Below are 21,817 nucleotides of genomic sequence, written 5' to 3' on the forward strand. Positions count from 1 at the left end.
ACAGAGCAAGAAGCCCACGTGAGCAGACAGAGCCTGGAGGGATGCGGCCACAAGCTAAGAGCCACCAGAAGCTGGAAAAGACAGGAAGGGTCCTGCCCGAGAGAGCCTCCAGACGGAGCGTGGCCCTGCCGACACGTTGATTTCAGCCCTCTGCCCTCTGAACCGAGCAAGAGTACGTGTCCGTTGGTTGAAGCCTCCCAGTGTGTGCCGTTTGTCACAGCAGCCACAGGAAACTCACACCCAGCCATGGACCAGAATCACAGATCACCCGCGAGTGAGGGCCACAAAGGATGGAGCAGGGCCGGGGAGTGGGAGGACGTCTGCAGGAGTCAGGGAGGGTGAGAAGGTAACCACAACGAGAGAGGACGCCTCGCACCTGAGGCCCCAGACAGTTGAGCAAAGGCCCTTCTGGGGCCTGGGAGGGGAGGCCCTGCGGGCCTGGTGATGCCGGGTCCTGTGCTGGGTCACAGGAGGCCAGCAGGGTCTTACTAAGCAGTGTGGCGATCAGACCCAGGTTTGGATAGAGCCACGCTGGCTCCTGTGTGTGGGAAATCGAGGGGAAAAGGGCACAGACCCGGGCAACCCCGTCCCCACACCGGCTGAGGGGACAGGAGACCCTGGCCTTCATGGGGCCGCTGCCCCCGCGTCCAGCGCTGAGCCGTCCTGTGCATCCCTGTGAGCTAAGAGTGTGTCCTGTGAGAGACGGCCAGGCGGCAAAACAAACACAGACCAGGCGTCCCCGGGAGCTGGTTCAAGTACCAGGAGCCTTTGGCTTGGTCTGGGGACACGGGGTGGCCAGGGCGTCAGGCCAAGCTGAGCTCGGAAGGCTGGCTGCACGGGACCCAGCAACCTCTCTGCTCTGTTTCCCTCCTTGACATGCTGTGTGTGTCTCTTTGTGTCACCAGGTGACAAAGCAGTGGCCTCAATAATCACCAGGTGTCATCGTATGTCATCCCGCATGGTTGCTGTGCGGCGGGAACCTGGGCCGGGCACGGCGGGAATGGCTTGGCTCTGCCCCATGACTGCGGTCTCAACCGGGAGACCCCGAGGCTGGGGTGGGCCATCTGAAGGGACACAGGCTGATGCTGGCTGTTGGCTGCGGCTTAGCTGGGGCTGCGGAAGGAACACCCGCATGTGGCCTCCCCACGTGGTTAGGGCTCCCACAACGTGGTGGCCTGATTCCACTGGGAGCATCCAGAGAGAAGGGGAGACAAAGAGGAGAGAGGGAGCGAGGGAGGGGGATGCATGTCTTACGACACCTCGAAAGCCGTGAGCATCATTCCTGCTGTGTTCTATTGGTCCAAGAAGTTACAAAGGTCCGCCCGTGTTCAAGATGGCAGCATGGACCGCACCTATCTCTCTGTGGAGGAACATCAATGTCATGTCCAAAGAAAGGATGTGAGATGGGATATATTTTGCTGCAGCTATTCTGAGTAATACAGTCTCTCTTTCTCTCCATCTCTCTCTGTCTCTGCCTTTGTCTCTCACCGTTTCCCTGGACCTTGGTGTTTCTGTGTCCCTCTCTCTCCCTCTGTCTGTCTCTTTAGCACCCTCCCTGTCTCTCTCCCTGCCTGTCCTGTGCATGCGCTCATCCCCTCTCTGCAGATGGACTTCCTCGGCCCGGCCGTCTCTCAGCTTCTGCCCCCGGCAGCCCTCAGTCTCACTGAGTCAGAAACTCCAGCCTGACTCTAGGTGACCAACAGTTCAGGCATCCACCTCCCCCTGGGTCTCTGGATTCATGTTCTGGGGACAGAACCCTGGCCAGCCAGTCGGCCATGATCAGCTTCCTCTGGCCCAGGAGCCCCTGCTCCAAGCCTGGACTCCACAGGCTGTGTCAAACAGCAGAGTCTGGCCACCTGGATAATTAAAAGCCTTTGCTGTGGTCTGTAGCTGAGGGGTTGTTGCCAAAAGCTCGGCCTCTGTGCACCGATGCTGAATCAGATCTTGGAGTTTTGGGTGAAGTAGAAAAGAGCAGCTTTATTGCTTTGCCAGGCAAAGAGGGCCACATGCCCCTCAGAAGCTGTGTGTCTCAACCCAGGAAGATTTGGTGAGGAGTTTATAGCAATGGTTCAAGGGCAGGGTTGCTGATAAGGATCAGGGTGCTTGCAGGCCTGCGCTCCTTTCATCTGGCCTCAGGCGGTCTCCTCCTAGTGAGCTTCTCTGGTTCCTTTCATCTGGCCTCAGGTGGTCCCTTGATGAGGTTATGTAACTGTGATGTTCTCTGGAATGAAGAATGCTGACATCTTCCATTTGTTGGGGGTTTTAGTTCTGTAAAGAGCTCAAATACATTGTTATATGCATCCCTGGAGAAGGGACCAGGCCCCTGGCCCAAGGCTGCACTGTTGTTTCTTGGCTGCCCCTCCCTTGTCTCTGCATCCCCTCCCTTCTGTGATTAGCAGCTGTTTGAATCTGCGCTTTAGAACTCAGGGAAGGTCATGGAGGCTGGAGTCTGTTCCCTACAAACAAGAAACGAGGGACATGGAAAGGCGTCCCTGCCCAGGAGCCCCACAGGGTCCTGCTCGGTTTGAGTTTCCCTCTGAACAGCACAGTGAGTTGATGATTTGTCAGGAGAGGCTCTACTCAAACCAGTAAAGGAGAAAAGAATCTATTGGCCTGTTGTAGCAGAAGCTCTTGGTGCCCTGGAACCGTTGCAAGGAGGTGAGAGAGAGAAGCACCTGGGAGTTGCAGCCCTTACCTGAGGCAGGGTAAACTCTGACTGCAATTCATACCTCAGAGCCCCCCACGGGATCCAGCTGAGGCCTGAAATCAGATTCCACCTGTTTCCACTCTTCCATGTCCCCCCGTTGCCACTCCCCGTCCCCCTCCCCAGGCAGCCACTGCCTTAATAAATCACTTGCACACACATCCTTGCCTTAGGGTCTGCCCAGGGAACAAGGAGTTGGCGCATGTAACTGAGAAAGCCGGCAAGTGTGAAGTCCAGGCTGGCAGCCTGGAAACTCAGACAAGAGGTGGTGTTGTCATCTGGAGCCCGAAATTTGTAGGGCAGCCCAGCAAGCTGGAAACTCAGGCAGGATTTCTATGCTGCAGTCTTGAGTCAGAATTCCTTTTTCTCAGGGAAACCTGGTTTTGTTCTTAAGCTTTCAACTGGCTGAGGACCACCCAGATTATCCAGGGTAATCTCTTTAAAGTCAAGTCAGTGAATTGTAGATGCTAATTCCATTTATAAAATACCTTCACAGAAGCACCCAGACAGGTGTTTGACCAATAACCTAGCCAAGATGACCCATAAAGTTGAACCATCCCACCTACCAAGACATCTACAGAATGGGATGTCAAGGGTGGGATTGTCTTCAGGCACAGCTGGATCCAGGACCTCAAAGTCGGGCCCTAGGTCTCACCCACCTCCAGACTTGCTTTCCTCCGTGTGCAGTCTCCACTGTGACAGTTTCTTCTGTGTTGCATCACCACAGGCCTTCAAGCTCCTTGCTCAGTAACTGCAGGAGAAACCTCTCAGCCAACATCACACGTCCATACCAAAGGGTACTCTGGCTGTCCTTCTGGGCCACGTGCCGACACAAAGACCAGTGCAAGCCCATGGCTGGGTCCTCCACCAGGGCACTGGGGTGAAGGAGTAGTTCCCCAGAGAACTGGAAAAAGGAGCGCCAGAAGGTGACCAAAGGAGCCAACACAGCACGTAGCTCCTCTGAGCCGCGCTGCTCAAAGCGCCTTGCTTTGGTCACTTCCCTTCTCAGAACTTATGATGTTTGAAGACAACATAAATTTATCTTATTTTCTCACAGGTCGAAAGCCAGAAAACACATGCCATTCAACTGCCAGTGGACACTGAGATGGTCACCTTCATCCCGGTGACACAGCGCCACCTGCTCTGCTTTTCCCTGCCGTGGTCGGTCGCACTGGGGTCAGGACGAAGGGTGCATGTCCTGCACAAGGGCCCAGTGAAAGGCTACTTCTGAATCCATAAAGTAACAGAAGAACGTCCTGGGTTACAGTTAATAAAGGTCATTGTTACTAGATGTGAACAAAGCCGGCCTTCATTTCTTTATTTGGTGGCCCATTTGGTGAAGCACTTAAGAAGCGCCCAGGCCAACATACACATATAATGGTTTTAATTACATCCTGTGAGTTTATTTTTCCAGAGAGAAATATTTCTCAGGGAAATGTCCATAAAAGCAACTTTCGCAGCAGTGTGATTGTGTGTGTTTCCTAGAGGAAGTCTGTTCAGTTTAAGTCCCACTCTGAGTACAACTTTTTACAAAGACAGGGGGCCCGAGAAGGCTGCCAACAGCCCCAGAGATGGTGATGTCATGGCCTGGGACACCGGGGATACTGGGCGTGCGGCCTGCCCCCCATGAAAAGAAGGCAGAGTGGGTGAGGGCTGAGTGGTTCCCACTGACTCACTCTCCGGGCAACCTTTAGTGAGTTTGCAGGGTTATTTCCACACTCAAAATAAGCTTGACAGAATGGCCAAATACAGATACAGCATCGTATGCAACCATTTGAAAGTACAGATTCTTTTCAAAGTAACATGAGAAGAACAAGTGTGGGCAAGCATGGAGGTTCCTCAACAAATTAAACAGAGAAAGACCACGTGATCCAGCAGTTCCAGTTCTGGGTACGTATCCCCCAAAATGGAAAGCAGGTATGCAAATAGATATTTGCACACCCACACTCATAGTGGCATTATTCACAATAGCCGAAAGGTGAAAGCAGCCCAGGTATCCACTGACAAGTGAGTGGGTAAACAAAATGGGGTCCATCCATAGCATGGAATGTTATTCAGCCTCGACAAGAAATGAAATTCTGACACAGGCTACGACATGGATGAACCTTGAAGACACCATGCTGAGTGAAAGAAGCCACTCACAAAAAGACACATCCTGCATGACTCCACTTATATGAGGTCCCTGGAAGAGTCAGATTCAGATTCATCGACACAGAAAGTAAAATGAGTGTCGCCAGGGGCTGGAGGAGGAGGGATGGGGAGTGAGTGTTTCATGGGGACAGAGTTTCCGTTTGGGAAGATGAGAAAGTTCTGGCAATGGATGGTGGTGACGGTTGTACAACAATGTGAATGTGCTTGATGTCCCTGAATATACACTTAAAAATGGTTAAGATAGTGAATTTTATGTTATGTGTATTTTACCACAATAAGAATAAAAGAGGGGATAATGACATGTCAAAATGTTGTTTGTTAAGCCCAATAAAGTGATACATTGTGAAAAAAAAGTTACATGGCATTTTACGAAATTGACTACATGTTAGGCCATATGCAGCCTCCACTCAGCTCAAAGGTTGGCTGGTCCCATTCTCTCATGTGATGCAATCAAACCAGAAATCAAGAACAAAAAGATAAAATGGGGGAGGGGGAAGTATGTATCTGACAACAGGCCAAAGAAGAAATGATTATGGAATGAGAAAATATTTGCCGCTGAACCAAAATAAGCCCTCCATTCAATGAAATAGTTTTCAGCTATCAAACTGATGGTTAAGAGAACAAAAGGACAAGGGGGATATACACTAAATTCTTTCCTGAAGATAAGAAGTCAACATTGAGTAACAGTATAAGCCACATGGTCTCAACAGTGTAAAAATGTGTGCTGATGTGTACATGTTGCACATGCATAAAAAATAGATGCGATTGTAAAAAAAAAAAAAAGGAAATTTAAAGATGGGAAAACAGATACCAGCAAGCAGCATATAAATCGTTAACTTTGGAAGATGGGATTATGAGTCATGTTTATTTCCTTCTTGATGCTGTTTTCTAACTGAACAAAAATTAAGTAAGCAGGAAACTAAAACAATGAATGTCATTGGGACAAAAGTAACAGTAGCTGTGTGGGCGGAGCACAAGGAACCCCCAGCACCCAACTTTTGGTCCCCTGGGTGTTGATCCAGCCACTCAAGCAGGATCAGTGGAAGGGCACTGGGTGGTCAGAGAAAGACACGAGACCCCGCTTCCATCCTCTGCCTTCCCAGGTGAGGGGTGCCACCGGCGGGACCCCTGGAGGTGATGAGGCCAGTTCTGCTCTGTCTGCAATGCCCCCCTAAGTCCTCTGGCTCTCCTCTCATCCTGGAGCCCCAGCCGACCATGCCAGACCCCGGGGAGCACCTCAGTACCCCAGAGCCTGCTAAATCAAGGGGGACTCAGAACTTTCAGGAGGCCCTCCAGCCCCCAGTCAGAACCAGAGGTCCTCCCCTGATCGGAGGGAAGGGAATTATAAATATCAACGAGACAATACACAATAATATATTCTCAAAAAATTAGTGGTATAAATATGTGTAGCACACAACTTACAAACAGTAAGATATACAATACTCTATTATAAATTCCACAGAGGTCGATCATCGATTCTCACAGAATGCTTTTGTGGATTTTTGCTGAACTCTTGTGTTCATAGTCAAACTATGGCTGTAACTGACAAACAAGTGTAGTTCTGACCTGAATGTCGGTTAACGTTTTCATTTATTTTAACAAGTAAGAAAAAAGAAATAAAATTCCTGCAGAGGAACTTCGCTCGTTTGGCAATGACACGAGTGATGACTTTGCTGAACTGAATAATCATTTTTGAACCCTGGAATGAATTGCCTCCGTTTTTTGTGCTATTCACCATGTAATGGCTACAGATATGCATACTTTATTATCACTCTCACTCTATCAAAGTTGCCAGTTTCCATGGTGTAAATACTTCAACCTTGGCCAAAAGGGACTTAACTGAATTTGGATTCGGGGAGAGATGCAACACACAGCAGTATTCCACCATACAGATAGCCCCAAAGGCAGAGATGAGAGTAGAAAGTGATAAAATAATTAAGAAGCGATGAGTTTTCAGTATCCACTACTTTTGTTTTTTAACACAACAGCTCGCAGAGTTCTGGAAAGTTTAACAATCGCTCGTACGAGCAGCTCCAGCTCACCGTGCACCACTCAACCTGTGCTCTGGCCCTCGGGGTGCCAGTGTTTGGGACATGTGGCCCTGGAGGTCTGGAGGTGCCCCTCAGGCAGGGCCCTGCCAGGCTCCTTCTGCGGGGACAGCGAGGGGAATGCTCACCCCAGAGACAATTCTTCTCTTTATAAACTGTGACCTTTTCATTCCGTTGCTAAGGAGTCTAATAAGAGTTTTATTTTAAAACCACAAATGGTTGTTTTGGCAGCTGTAAAAATAGGGGAAATACTGAGATGGGTGTGCAGTCTTACAGGCGACAGGAGGGAGGCTTGTGGAGGGCTGGAGGCTGGACCACAAGCCCTGCCCGCGGGATTGTGCTGGCAGCGGGACACAGAAGCCACTGCTAAGGGGACAGCTTCCTTCCATAGCACTGCGGGCTGCAAGAGGCACATCCACGCGCTGATATGAGGTTCTGATTTTGCATCCATCCGAACGAGCTTAATGCCTGCCTAAAAGCCACGGTTTAAGAGCTTCTATTTGCAAGTTCTATTTTTAAATGCATCCCGGTGTTTGTACTGAAACTGCCCCAAAGATGCTTTCCTTCCGAACCATAATCCCTGAAAATGGAAAACCCACCAGAAGAATGCAGTTCTGCCCCACTCCCTGGGTGCATCCGGGTAAAGTGAGGAGTGAGGTCACCTTCGAGTTAGGTCCAGCCACACTGGGGACCGGATGGGCGTGAGTCCCAGCAGCCGGGCGGCACTCAGGCTGCACGATGGTCCATGGCACTTGTGCCTTTGTGGGCCCTTCTTTCACAAAAAATATTAAAAATTCTATTTTATAACCATATAGTTATAAAGGCAGATGTATTAATATTATATATTCAAACATTTACTCTGACCTAAAAGTTAATTTTTTTATTATAAAAAGTTACAACACTTTCCCGGGCCCCTCAAAGTGCTGCACCTGCGTGCCCGGTGGGTTGGTGGGTCCTGCCAATGTGCCCAGTGGCTGTGGCCCTCGGGCTGATGGGCCAGGTATCAAGGTCTTGGCTCAGGTGTGCAGTTTGAGACGGGCAGGGGGTGACCGTCACCGTACAGAGTCGGGAGGGGAGGCGTCCTTGCTGGGGCACCAGCCAAAACAAACAGGGGCTTTTAGAAATCACTGACTTGCCCTTTCTTAGCTGTGTGCTCACCCAGATGACAGAACAAGGAACCCACCCCAGGGACCGGCAAGTGATGTGTTCTCAGCCCAAAGGCAAGCAGCCCTGGACCCGGCCTCATGCTCTTCAACTCAGCCCAGGTTTGCTCACCCCAAAGGCAGCCGGACAACATGCCTGGGGCTTAGACCTGGCAGAGGCCTGAGACTTGCTAGCACAGCCTCGGTTTTCTCATCTGTAAAATGGGTAGCTAAGGCCTGACTCCCAGCCCCAGAGAGGCTCACATGAGAAGGTGGGAGGGAAAGATCTTTGTAAACAATTCCATGCCAGGAGGGCTCTTTCTTTTCCCCTGTAGCTCTAACAAAAGAGCGGAAGGGGCTTCCCTGACAGAGGGAGTTCCAGGCCCTGACCAAGTTGCCAAGCCCTGGAAACCTGCAGGGCAGCTACAGCCAACCCAGAGAGCCAGTGCCAGGCACGCGATTGCAGAGGACAACTTTCCCCGGGGTTTAAATGAAAACTTTGGAACACCCTGGAAGGGTCTCAGGCTGCTTGAAAGTGAAACAGAAAAATTAGCAAATGCTCCTGTCCCAATCGGTCTCTGTCCTGAGAGGCACATCGCCCTGAAGCTGCCTGTCCGTTGCCCCCAGTTTCCTGGGGCCGCGATGAAACCTCCTGAAAGGCGGTTTGTATTCGGGAGAGAACGATGACATCCACCCCTGGCTGGAGGAGGGCAAGGCGAGGCCTCTCCCGGCAAACTTTGAGCAGCGGAGGGGAATAGAGGCTGCAGGTCCATCAGGGGAGCAGGAAGCACGGCTGGGCTCAGCCTGCAGGGTCTCCTGAAGACCACCTCTGCTGACCCGGCAGAGTCGGCAGGTAGAGCAGGGAGGAGGGTGGATGGAGATCTGGGCTAGTGGGATGGGTCATTCCTTGCGGTGGGCAAGGCCTAAAGAAGCAGAGGGAGCCTCCAGCGAACCCCCCAAGGCATCCCTGGGAAGTGGTCAACCAGCCTCTGCTTGCACACCTCCTGAGACGGGGAGCTCGCTATCCACACCACCTACAGACCGCTCTGTCTGAATGGACACGTATTCCTTACACAGGGCCAAGGCCATCTCCCTATATTTCGCATCCACGGTCAGTGCTAGGGCCACAGAGAACCTTTCATTTGAAGATAGTGGTCATCTCCCTGCTCCAGCTTTTTCTTCACTTGGCAAAATATTCCTGTTTTTAATTTTGAGAAGTGCTTCCAGAACACCCTCTAAAAATACTGACCGACTTACACACCACATCCTCAACCACACCATGCATTATTAATCTTTCTAACCTCTGCCAGCTGAAAACTTGTGCCAGTGTGATGCTGACATTACATTACGTGAATACTAGTCGATACTTATATAGCCCGTACAACGTGCCAATTATTGATCTTTGTACTTTATAACCAGTAACATATTTATCCTCTGACAACAAACTATGAAGCCGGTCCCATGTGGATTAACCCAATCAAACACATGGGCAAGTGAGGCAAAAGGTTAGGCCATTTGCCCAAAGTCACCAGCTAACAAAGGAGCCCTCCTCAGGCTGAGGGCTGGGCACCCTGACCTGCTGGGGTCTGAACCCGAGTCACTCTCTCCAGCCTGGACTCCCAAGCTGTCTGCCCCTTTACCCCTTGATGATAAGGCCAAACATTTGTTTCTGGCTCCTTCCATGAATTGACTGCCTATTTGGTCACTTCCTTCCATCATTCAACTGGGCCATAAGTATTTTTCTTATTAATGAGAAAGCCTTTGCCTCTTATGAATATTAACTCTTTGTTAGAGACATTGCAAGTATTTCTCCCAGGGAACCATTTTTCACTTTTGCTTGGCTATACAGAAATTTTTATTCCTTTTTCTTTTTCTTTTTTTTTTTTTTTTTTTTTTTTTTTTGCAGTACGCGGGCCTCTCACTGTTGTGGCCTCTCCCGTTGCGGAGCACAGGCTCTGGACGTGCAGGCCCAGCGGCCATGGCTCATGGGCCCAGCCACTCTGCGGCATGTGGGATCTTCCCGGACCGGGGCACGAACCCGTGTCCCCTGCATCGGCAGGCAGACTCTCAACCACTGTGCCACCAGACAAGCCCAGAAATTTTTATTTCTTATAGAGCCAAGTATGTATAATATTTTTCCCTTAAGCCTTCTGAAAATGTCTTTTTTAGGACATTCTTCTTCACCTTAAAATATGTTTAGCACTTAGTACCCTCTCTTCTAAGTGCTTTATTCTGATACATTACACTGCCTCTCACAAAACAGAACTATCATAAATAACAAATTTATTAATAGTATAATAAATATATCAATAAATTATATAAACATATTTATACATATTATAAATATAAAATATTCTCCAATTATTTTCTTCCGGTACTCTCATATGTTTTGAACTGTTTAATTTCTTGGAATTTACTTTTTTTGTTTGTTTTTTTTTTGTTTTTTTTGTTTTTGTGGTACGCGGGCCTCTCACTGTTGTGGCCTCTCCCGCTGCGGAGCACAGGCTCGGACGCGCAGGCTCAGCGGCCATGGCTCACGGGCCCAGCCGCTCCGCGGCATATGGGATCCTCCCAGACCGGGGCACGAACCCGTATCCCCTGCATCGGCAGGCGGACTCTCAACCACTGCGCCACCAGGGAGGCCCGGAATTTACTTTTGTATGTAATAGTTTTGCCGTATGGAAAACCATACGTTCCAATGCCATTTATTTGGACAACAATCTGAAATACTTCTGCTTTGAAGTACCACATTTATCAGAAATCAAAATTCCTAGATTTATGTATCTGGTGGGGGTTCCTGTGCTATTTCAGTGATTCACATTTTCCTACACCAGTACCACTCTGTTACAATGACTAGAGCCTCATCGTATGTGATCAACTTACATTTCTTCAATAACGTCACTGGGATTTTAATTTTTACTGTTCAATTTCCAGGTTTCAGGGAGAAAGGTCAGTTTGCGTCCCTGAGGCCTGCACCCTGCCCATGCTCTGCACCCACCGGGCACGCAGACTCGCCGTTTCCCTGGCCCTTGCCTGTGCCACGCCCTTGCCCACCTTCCTGGGCACCCCTCCTCCACCCCCCAGGCAGAGGAAGCTAAGGGTCCACACAGCAGAGCTGGACCCGGGCAGCCCACCGTGCTGGCTGGAGTGCAGTCCCGTGTCGGGCTGTCCTCCACGTGCCCACCCTCGGCCTCCTGTCCTGGGGGGAGCCGGCAGCCAGCCCTGCCTGGTCCCGCCCCTCCAAGCGCCCTGTGGCTCACGACCAGGATGAAAGCCGGAGCCCCGGAGAGATCTGTGCCCACCTAGCCCCGTCTGTCTGTCCCCTGGGCAGGGTGGGCACATCTGCACTCAGGAAGCTGGGAGTCTGGGAGGGCTGGGCTAGCCCCTCACTGCCCAGGTCAGAGGGCTTCATGCGCTTTATGAAGACAGCACCTCCCAGAACCGTCAGGGCCCTCAGCCCCAAGGGGCCCCATGCCCGGCTTTGGGACCATATCGCTCCTCGGTGCCACCAGCCAGGAGGCCCGAGTACCCTCAGTGGCCACAGGCCGAGGCAAAGCTGCCCCTTTTGTGTCCAGCTCTGGGTGTCCTCAGGCCAAGGCCTGGTCAGGCCTTTCCTAAGACCTCAGCTCAGACCACAGTCCGGTCTCTCACAGGAAAACGCTCGTAGCCAGCGATCCAAACACGGACGAGGGGACAGTCCTGGACTCAACTGTGCGTCTGCGGCACATTCTCTCCTCGAGCCAGGAAGGAGACGTGCGACCCTCCAGCAAGATGGGGACACGGCCCACCTGCCCTGAAGGATGAAGGGGCTGAGCAGGAGCCCCCAGGAACCCCTGTGTGAGCCGGAACGCTCTTGAGAAGCCCCCCGATGCTGAGGGGTCGTGGCGACCCCGTCCACAGGCATCTACAGCTCAGAGATGGTGTGCGGGGACACCTAGGCCACACAGCCTCCAAGTCCCGAGCTCTCCCCAGGCCACTGGCCTCCTTCCCACCAGGTCTGCCTTTGCCTGTGGGGTTTAAGGGAAAGAAAAGCATCTGTCACCAGAGGAGACCACCTCGGCAAGGGCAGAATTCACCCGGAGAGGTGGGGTCCGGCAGGGAGAGGGACCTGCACTCCTCCGTGGGGCACCTTGGTTCTTCTCTGCCAGCGGAGGAGAGACATGGCTCAAGTCCTAGTTGGGGGGCTGGGGGAAAGGTCCAGGGGTCATGGGGGGTGCATCCCATCTGTAACCCTGGTGGCCAGTGAGACGTGCCCCCAGCTAGCACGCCACCCTCAGGCTTCAGCTACTGACCCGTCTGCCCCTTACTGTTGATGATGAACCTTGTTTGGGCTTTGTAACACTGTGGCGTGATCCATGGACACGACAGAGACCAGTGATGGCAGCAAGTCACTATCTGGCCCGACCTTTGATTTTCAGGTCCATCGGGGGCTTTCAGTCTACAGTTCAGAGCAAGACCCAGGAACCAGCCCCCAGGACCGGCAGAGGAGGACGTCTTGCTCCACTTGGGAAAAAGGCTGCACAAGCCTGAGACTTTTCTTGAGCTGGGAGCTGAGGCCACAGGACAGGCACGCGGCACAGAACCCAAAAGAGGGCAGAGCCCAACCCAGAAGGGAGAAAGCCTGGAGCCCGGGGCCACCCTCCTGTGGGTGTTCTCCACAACCTCCCGGAAGACGCTGGATAGCTTTTCACCATGTATCCCTCGCAGTGTAGACCTGGGAAAGGGAGCAGCAGCCACTGGAGGGGCAACACCTCCTACTGGAAACTTCTCCCCCTCCCCCTCTGTGGGGCAGCGACAAGCACTGTCCGCTTCAGGGCACTGCAGGCAGGGAAGTGTACTGGGTCCAGACCTGCAGCCCAGGGCGGGCAGGAGTGCTGGGGGGCCGCACCCCAGGGACAGAGAACCACAGAGGACTGGGGTTAACCGAACAACAGAGGGCGCCCCTGCAGCCCCGAAAGCCAGGCCACAAGCGTCTGGCAACAGGAAATCCCGGAATAATGAATATGTAACACAACTAATTGATAGAGCAAAAGAAGAATCCATCCTGATCAGGCAGGATTTGATCTATGCCTGTAAGGATATTCTGACACCAGGTGACCTAGAATCTCACATCACCAGGCCAAAGGAGAAGAAGATACACTCTCCCTAACAGAAAAGAACGATTCAACGTCCATTCGTGTTGATCACTCTTTGTGACCCGGGAATAGGACATGTTTTCAACGTAATAAAAGTACCTTAAAGCCGCGGTCAACATTGCTCTGAGCAGTAGCACTGGAGGGTCCATCCGTCAAGTCGGTTACAAAATGAGGATGATTAGCATCATTATTTGTTTAGCATCACTTTGGGTGAAAGGCAAAGTGGAAAATAATATTTACAACGCAAGACACAAAGGGCTTCTAGAAACAAATCAGAAGAAAAAGGCCAAGAGTCCACCAGAATCAAGGGCAGCTGATCAGAAGACTCAGTTCACAGAAAGCAAACATTCCTTAAACACACCGCCAGATGCTCGAACCCATTCGAAATAAGAGAAGTGCAAATTAAACCTCACTGAGATCCTCTTTCTCACCTGTCAGAGTAACAAAAGGCCAAACGTGTGACAATACGCTGCTGGAAAGGCTGTGGCGAAGCAGACACGCCTGCACCTGTGCTGGTGGGAGACCAAACAGCACAGCCCACGACCATCGCCTTGAAGCGGAGGTGCCGACATTACGGTCCGTCTACCCAGCAACCCGGCAACCTCACTTCTGGGGGTCCATCCACGGACACACCTGCCGTTTCTTACACACATGTAAGAAACGAAGCAAAACAAGGTTGGTCACTGCACAAGGCTGGGAACCACCCAAGGCCAGCAACAGGGAGCTGGGCCGCATGCACCGGGCACGTCCTCGGGACACTCCGCACAGCTCTGCAGGGAATGACGATGGCCTCTAGGGACTGGCAGGGTGCAGTCCCCAGGATTTGGGAAAATTTTTAAAACCAAGATGCAGAATGGCATATATATAGCATTCTACCTTTCGCGATACTGTGTGTTGTGGGAGTATAAAAATATGTATTCGTATTTCCCTAAAGAAACAGAGAGATAAAGGAGAATCTAATAAAAGAGGCTGCCTACAGGGGCAAGAAGAAACAGTGCAGACAGGGATGAGAAGGCGGAGGCGGCTCGGTGCAAACCTTCGGCATCACTTAAGATTATTGATCCATGTTAATATATAACCTATTTCTTAAAAAAGCACTTTAAATAAAAATATGGAAGACATATTTTTAAAATTATAGTTATGCCACATACAAAAATGTGGAATGACTAAGAATACTGATACGTGAGAGCAGTTAACGGTCATTTTCTTTTTTAAAAAGACATTTACATGTAACACTGTCATCGGGTGTCACGCCGGGCTCCGTGGGAACATGGCCCAGCCCCGCCGTCCACGCGGACCAGCCGGGCCTCGCCTCCACGGGCACCCCCTGAGGTTGCGCTGTGCCGGCTTCACCACGGAACGCCCGAGGTGGGGGGGCGTCTCCGCGCGCCCAGCGCGTCCTGACTGCGGTGCCAGGAGCCCCAGGGTTCCTCTTGCCGCTCTTCTCCAAGCAGGGTCAGCCTGGTCCCATCTTGCCGCGGCCTGGGGAGGTTCTCCAGGGCCTCTGTCCTTCCCGGTCAAGGTCATGCCAGCTGCACACGGCACAGACCAACCTCCTGGAGCTCCATCCAGACAGCTGGAAGGGCGTCCAACAGGCCCCCTGCGATTCCCTTCAGGCAACGCCAGCTCACACGGGAGCCTTTGGGGAAGGCCCTGCAACAGTCATGAAGCCAAGACACACGTCCACGTCTCGCCGCGGGCAAGCAGAGGCCCTGTCACCTGTCTGCAGTGTGGACGCGTCACGAACGGCCCCTGACCTACGGCAGAGATGTGGCGACAGTGGGACCCACACGGCTCTCCTGTCGCTCAGAGGGGCCCCGTCACCCTTCACGGCCATGTGTCACCACTCCTAGGTATCAAATAGGGAGAGGGAGAAGGTCATTTGTCATCCAAACCAGGACCCTCCTGCAGGCGGGGAAGGGAGGTATTAATAATTATGCCTCAAGAAAAGGCACGGCTGCCACCGTCCTGAGCAGATCAGGGCTATGGCTCCGCTCCCGGGGGGTGCGCGTCGCGCCCCAAGTACAGGAGGGCGCAAGAGGCACCGCGCAACTGGCGTTCAGGCCGGGGTCCGGCAAGCGAGGCCCGCGATCGCTGGCCACCATCACCCGGCAAAGTGCTGGCTTTGACGGGGTCCGTAAACGGCGGACCTAAGTGTTTTTTGGTTTGTTACGTCACGGCGACAGCAATGCTAAGAGCCTTTTCCGAGAACAGAACGGGAAGTCCGAGAGTGCAGTGCGGAACAGGACAGATGCTGTGAATTAGCCGACAAGCTGTGGCTGAAAACTGGTGCGGGCGGAGCGCCCTCCGAGCTGCCCCGATTCGCCGGCCGCGCGCATGCGGGGTGTGCTGAGCCGGCGGTGCCGGGGGCAGAGGGCGGGGCTGCCGGGGAACCTCGCACACCGAGCGCACCCACCGCACTCGCTTACAAAGCCCTGGTTGCGCCTCGGCTGGCCGGCACAGCCTCCGTGACCTAGGCCTTGACTTCCTTCTGAACCCCGTTTTCGGTTTTTTGCGGGGGGCGGGGGGTCTGCACCACGAAGCTTGTGGGATCTTAGTTCCCCGACCGGGGACTGAACCCACGCCCTCGGCAGTGCAAGCGCGGGGCCCTAACCACTGGTCAGCCAGGGAAGTCCCTGAACCCCATTTTCTCACCAGAAAGACCAACTTGCTTGGTTTAAGAAGATGATAATCAATCTGGAACTCAGCTCTAAATATGGACTTAAACACTAGTTTTATAGCTTAAAAAGCCATTTAAATGTCATTTCTCTCACTGAATTAAAAGAAAAAAAAGTCCTTCCCAAACTCCCTTTATGAAAACACACATAAGCGGCAGAAGGGGACTCTTCCAGGGGACTCCTTCCGCCCTCCTGCAGAGCTTGTGTGAACTGTACTCACCCGAACACTTTTTAGGAAAACATGAGGCCTTTTGATTAGTGAAGTGCATCACAGGATAGAGGTGAACACAGCCCCGCCACGGCAAGAGCTCACCCCGGGAGTGGACGGGCCTGGGGCTTTCTCCCAGCTCGGGCGGTGGGCTCCTGGGGGCAGGCAGAAGACCCCGCGGAGCCGGGAGGGGGTCTGGGTCTGTGCGGAAACCCGTCCTTCAGGGCGGCCGCCTGAGCACAGGGTCCTGCGTGCGGCCTCATCCTGAACCCGATTCTTGTGGGAACTCAAGCAGACTGGTCGTCCTAAGCCTGCGACTGGTGACAGCAAGCTGGTAAAGGTCCAGCCACCTCTCCTCTCGCCCCAGGGCTGTGCCCCAGGGCTGCGCAAGTCAGCAGAAGACACATCCCGGTCAGTTCAGGGCAGCTTGGAAAAGAAGTCTGGGAATATTTCAGGGGCACTTGTCAAGAGACTGAGAATTCCAGACCACCCCCACAATCCTAAACTGCACTTATATTGTCACTAAATAACATCATCTCTCTTCACAGATTCCAGTTATCATTTTTTAAGTTGCTTATTGAGAAGAAAAATAAGCATGAATATCAAAGTAGAAAGCTCAAATTTTAGTCTTGTTATTTTTTCAAAGGTTTATGTATTTCCTTTAAATATAAATATGTCAGCTCAACTTTTAAATTAAAATTTCTTTTTTTTTTTTTTTTTTTGTGGCCGCACCACGCAGCATGCGGGATCTTAGTTTTTCCCCCACCAGGGACTGAACCCGTGCACCCTGCGGTGGAAGTACAGAGTCCTAACCACTGGACCGCCAGGGAAGTCCCTTAAATTAAAATTTCTGAAGTATGACTCCAGTACTTCTTGAAAACTTACAAGCCAAAGCAGAGAAAAACACTTAATAATCCCATTTGTGCATTCTATCAAAATAATTAATAACAGGATTTAATTCGTTTGTGCTAAGATACAGTAATAACTACATGCAGAGACTTTCTAAAACTTCCTGAATGGTCTTAAAATTTCTGATAAATGCTTAACTGCCATATATAAGACTTCAATTTATACAGAAAAGGGGTGTCACAAAAAGTGAAAATATAAATTTCCCTGAACTTTCTTCAAAGAAAAACAAACTGCACACATTTGAAAACTAAAAAAAAATCCAAATGCTTACAAATGCTTTTTTCCAGGTGTGAACTGAACTGCACAACCCATACACTGATAGAAAAAATATCTGATTATTTTTAATGATTTATGTATAAAAGAAAAATAAATTTTATGATACAATTTGAGAGACTACTTCATACGAAATTTTACTCACATACAATGTATGCAATTTTTTGCAACACAAAATCTCTAGTCTTATGTACAAATTCATTAAAGGTAGACACCTTCACTTGAAGCAAAACAGGGTCCCTTTAGGATGGTGGCTGCCATTCAAGTCAGTGGAAAAGAGACTATGAGCATGTGAAGGGCTGGGGACTGACACACCTCCCCGCCGCCAGTGCTGCATTAGTGGAGCCTCGCCAAACTGAATTTTATGGTAAACTACAGAAAGGAGAAGAAGACCAATGTTTCACGACGGCACTTAATAATCTGACCTTGAACTTACTCAGCTTCGAAAATCACAGAACTACCTTTGTAACAGATTTATTTTGGAAATTACACTAAGAAAAACTTAACCATGCCATTTGTGCTAGTCTTTTGTTTTGTTTTGTTTTGTTTTTTTGCGGTACGCGGGCCTCACACTGTTGTGGCCTCTCCCATTGCGGAGCACAGGCTCCGGACGCGCAGGCTCAGCGGCCATGGCTCACGGGCCTAGCCGCTCCGTGGCATGTGGGATCTTCCCGGACCGGGGCACGAACCCGTGTCCCCTGCATCGGCAGGCAAACTCTCAACCAGGGAAGCCCTGTGCTAGTCTTTTAAAGAAACAAAACTTTCTCAGGCAAATTCTAACACTGTAAATGGCCCTCCTTGGGTTACATAATAAATACAGTGTCTAGAAATAAAAGTATCAGGACCCAGACCTTAAGACCCGTAAGTATGTCTCCAAACAGTGAAATTCTTTATATACAAATTGAAGACTTTAGTAAGTATCTACAATATTATATGCAGTGAAAAACTAAATATAAACCATGTTTAAAACAAAAAACAAAAACTTTTGCTTTAAAAAAACAATTTCCAAAAAAATGCTAACATTAAAAAATTTTGCAAATCCATGTATCCTTTTAAGTCTTCCTTTTGCAGTTTTCCCTAAGCTACCTGTCTCTCAGGTGCACAGGTGCTTACACCTGTGCAAAGGAAAAGGCATGATGCCGATGCCCTGGAGAGCAAGCCCCTCTTCTGGAGAGAACGAGGCAAGTGACACAAGTGTGCACGGGGCAAAAACCCAGGGGCAAAATGTTGAAGAAAGTGAGGATACAGCCTGGGACAATCTCATGTCCAGATGACGTCCATGAAGGCCATACTCAAGTCTCCTTTTTCAATGTATGAACTTTAAGGGCTGGAAATATAAGCAAAAGATAAAAGGGACCAGTAAGAAAAGTACATAACGTGTATGCAATTACAAAGAGGTTAAAAATTAAAGTTCACGCGTACCTTATAAAGATATGGGCCGAAATTCATCCTTTGCAAGTGGAAATGAGCTAAAAATAGAATTCATTCATTTTCAGGCTTCATTGTATTTATGAAGCTCCTATCAAAATGTACAGCCATCCTTCACTCAGTGCTTGACTCACGCAAGACCTGTCACTAGACTCAGAGTCTGAACTCACGGACGCCGGCATCCCTGGCTGTGTCAGCACCACTTCCCTGCTGGAGAACCTGGCACCGAACTGAACAGCCTAGTAGAGAAACTTCTCACACAGGCATTTGCAAGAGCTATTTATAACTAGCAAGGATTCTAGCGGAAGAAGGTAGGAACACATGGTCTTTCACACACTGAATATGCCTCAAGCTGTAAAGCTCTGAAAATTAGTTGGATAACATTGTAAACGGTTCATTGTCTCCGAATGGCAATTTAAGGAGTAACGATGTTCTAGCCTCCTCTGTACGTGCAAACTGAAGACGACCTTTAGTCTCTGAGACGTTTGAGCTTTCAACTTCTGGAACTCAAATGGATACTATGTACCATTTTCTGAATTTTCTCTTCATTCGTCAGAATACTGGCCTTCACTGCGCAGATCCTGTCCTGCTGGTCTCTGACCAGCTGCTCCAGCTCCGCCAGCTCCGCCTCCAAGGGCTCCAGGGCACAGTCTGTGATGCTGACGGAAAGCAAAGCCAGGGGCTCATAAATATCTTTCACATTTTACATTTGCTTCTTAATTAAAACCGTGGAAGGCAACAAAAGGGAATTAGTCATTGCATCCAAAGAAAAAGGGTAAAAACATAAACGTACTCTTTTAGAGTGAAAAATTAAAATACTTTCAAATTACAGTCACAAAGCTTTGGGGATTTCGATAAGATACATGAAAAATATGGTATCCAAACTGCAAAGTGTGCAGTTTGTTTTAATGTCTAAATCTCGTTTTTGAACACTGACTGCAGATCTCCTCTAACGGCCACAAAGAAATGCACGTTATGCTATGAACGAAAAAGAAACGTGTTTCCTTCGGGGGAGGGGAGGAGGTAAGAAAGAGAGGGTCGAGAGGCCGTGGGCTCTCGGGAGCTCTCCCCCTGGGCTGCGGGCCCCGCCCCGGCTCCCCGCCCCCACCCCCCCCCCCCCGGCTTTCCCCCTCCCCGGCTCTCCCCCGTCCCGGCCCCCCACCTCTGTTCCTTCTGCAGGGCTTCAGCATGCTGCCGGTTCTCGCTGTACCACAGCTGCAACTCCTTCTGCATGGCATCCACGTCCTCCTGGATGTAGTCCATGATCTTGCCCAGGGGAAGTGCGCTCCTGCACAGGGTCTGGATGGACCCACGGAGCTTCTCTATCTCCTTGGAGACTATGTCCTTCTCCTTCTTCCACGCCGACTCAAAGACGAGCAGTTTCTCCTACAGTCAGTGGGAAGAGAATGAAGAGAGAGCAACACCCTCACTCCTAAGGCAGGACAGGGCCTGCTAAGGGCGGAAGGGGCATGGGCATGGGGACAGTGCCGGTTCGGGACCCACCGGGCTATGGGATACTGCTTCACGCCTGTGACCGTGAGGCTAGGCCAGCAGTGACCCTGGGGTGCCAAGCCCTGTGTGAGCACGTCAGCAGCGCCCCGTAAGGGCCTGTCCCTGGAAGGCTGTCCGAGGGGCACATTTCTGTAGAGTAAGATTTTCATTTCCCAACTGACCAGAAACTTACTGCCGCTATTGTTACAAAAGCTCAGGCAGGGCCACTGATGATCTTCCCAAACCGTCTGGCGGGAAGGGGACCTGGCCCTGCATCTCACTCCTTGATGCACCACCTTCCCAGCTTAAATGACTCTGCAACCCAGCTTGCCAGGCCAGAGGAGGGCAGCCGCCAGCCGAGGAGAGGAGGGCCGCGAGGTGGAGAGAGGGAGGTGCGGTGTGCGGACGGAGGGCGCGGCCAACGGCAGCGCGGGGGCAGCAGGTGAGGTCGAGGAGGGCTGGCCTGGGCTGGCCGGTGCGGAGGTGATGGGGCCTGGGGCCCCGGAGGGCATCGAGGGTGCAGGGTCGGCGGGGGAGGGGCTCAGGCACAGCAGGTGAAGGAGGTGACGATGGAGGTGACCAAGGAGCTTCATGCAGTTTTGGCCAGGAGTCCTTGGGCTCTTTGACAAGCAATATTTAATTCCCTTCATATGAGGTTTTACCACAGACGTCTCTGAATTTTAAAAACTGATGTAAGAATCAACAAGCAGTTTGGGTTGGGAAACCTTTCCTGGGGAAATGAACAATGTTTAGCGAGTCCCCCCTGGGTGCCCCCACTCCACACAGGCTGACTAAAGCTCCCTGCTTTACCCACTGACACTATGAGTCAGATGCATTAGGCTATAATTAATCAACGTCGTTTTATTTTTAAACTTCTTTTATTAAGTTAGATAACCGCTTGGGTCACTTCTAATTCCGGTTTCAGACCATACACCCCAGGAGGGCAGGAACCCTGCATCTGGTCCATATAAGTGCTCCTTAAATATTTGCCAAATGAACAGATGAAGTGAATAAGTAAGTTATGAGTCAAGATCCTAGCCCCACCACGTCCTGGCCTTTGGCAAACACACGGAAAGCCTTAACATAATGCCTGGCACACAGAAAGTGTTAAGTACACAGGACTACAAATAAAAGGCCAAGCTCATAGAACTAATAAGTGAGCTCTGCAAGGTTGCAGGATACAAGATAAACATACAAAAATCAACTGTGTTCCTATTTACTGGCAATGAACACACGGATACCAAATTTAAAAATACAATGCCATTTATAATTGCTCCAAAAAAAGAAATACTAGGTGTGAATCTAACCAAATATGTATAGAACTTGTATACTGAAAACTACACAATGTGGATGAAATAAATCAAAGGAGATCTAAAAAGAGAGAGCCATACGCTGTTCATCAATTGCAAGATTCAACATAGTAGAGATGTCAATTCTCCCCAAATTGATATATAGGTTTAATACAATTCCTACCCAAATCCCAAATTCTCTGTAGACATGGACAGGATTATCCTAAAACTTACATAGAAAGTCAAAGGAACTAGCATAGCTAAAACATTTTGAAAAAGAAGAAATAAGAGGGAAGAATCAGGCTACCCAATTTCAGGACTTCCCAGATAGCTACAGTAATCAAGACAGGGTGGTACTGGC

The 21,817-nt window shown here is 50.6% G+C and overlaps 1 protein-coding gene across 15 annotated transcripts in view; it reads right to left on the bottom strand.

Moving 5' to 3' along the window:
* Positions 1-16,962: 16,962 nt before the first annotated feature.
* TRAF3IP1 (TRAF3 interacting protein 1) overlaps positions 16,963-21,817 on the bottom strand; it is a 68,582-nt gene continuing 63,727 nt past the window's right edge. For 5 of the 15 annotated variants that reach the window (XM_060106320.1, XM_060106315.1, XM_060106318.1 and 2 more), the window contains 2 exons: positions 19,839-20,062; positions 16,965-19,335 (listed from right to left, as the gene is read on the bottom strand). In XM_060106320.1, coding sequence (XP_059962303.1) covers positions 19,170-19,335; positions 19,839-20,062 — 390 coding nt within the window. In that variant the 3' untranslated portion in view covers positions 16,965-19,169. Of the gene's footprint in view, positions 19,336-19,838; positions 20,063-21,817 lie in introns of all 15 variants that reach the window. The other 10 variants (XM_060106323.1, XM_060106321.1, XM_060106322.1 and 7 more) reach the window with 5 other exon arrangements.

Source organism: Mesoplodon densirostris, chromosome 8 (genome assembly GCF_025265405.1).
Source record: "Mesoplodon densirostris isolate mMesDen1 chromosome 8, mMesDen1 primary haplotype, whole genome shotgun sequence".
NCBI lineage: Eukaryota > Metazoa > Chordata > Mammalia > Artiodactyla > Ziphiidae > Mesoplodon > Mesoplodon densirostris.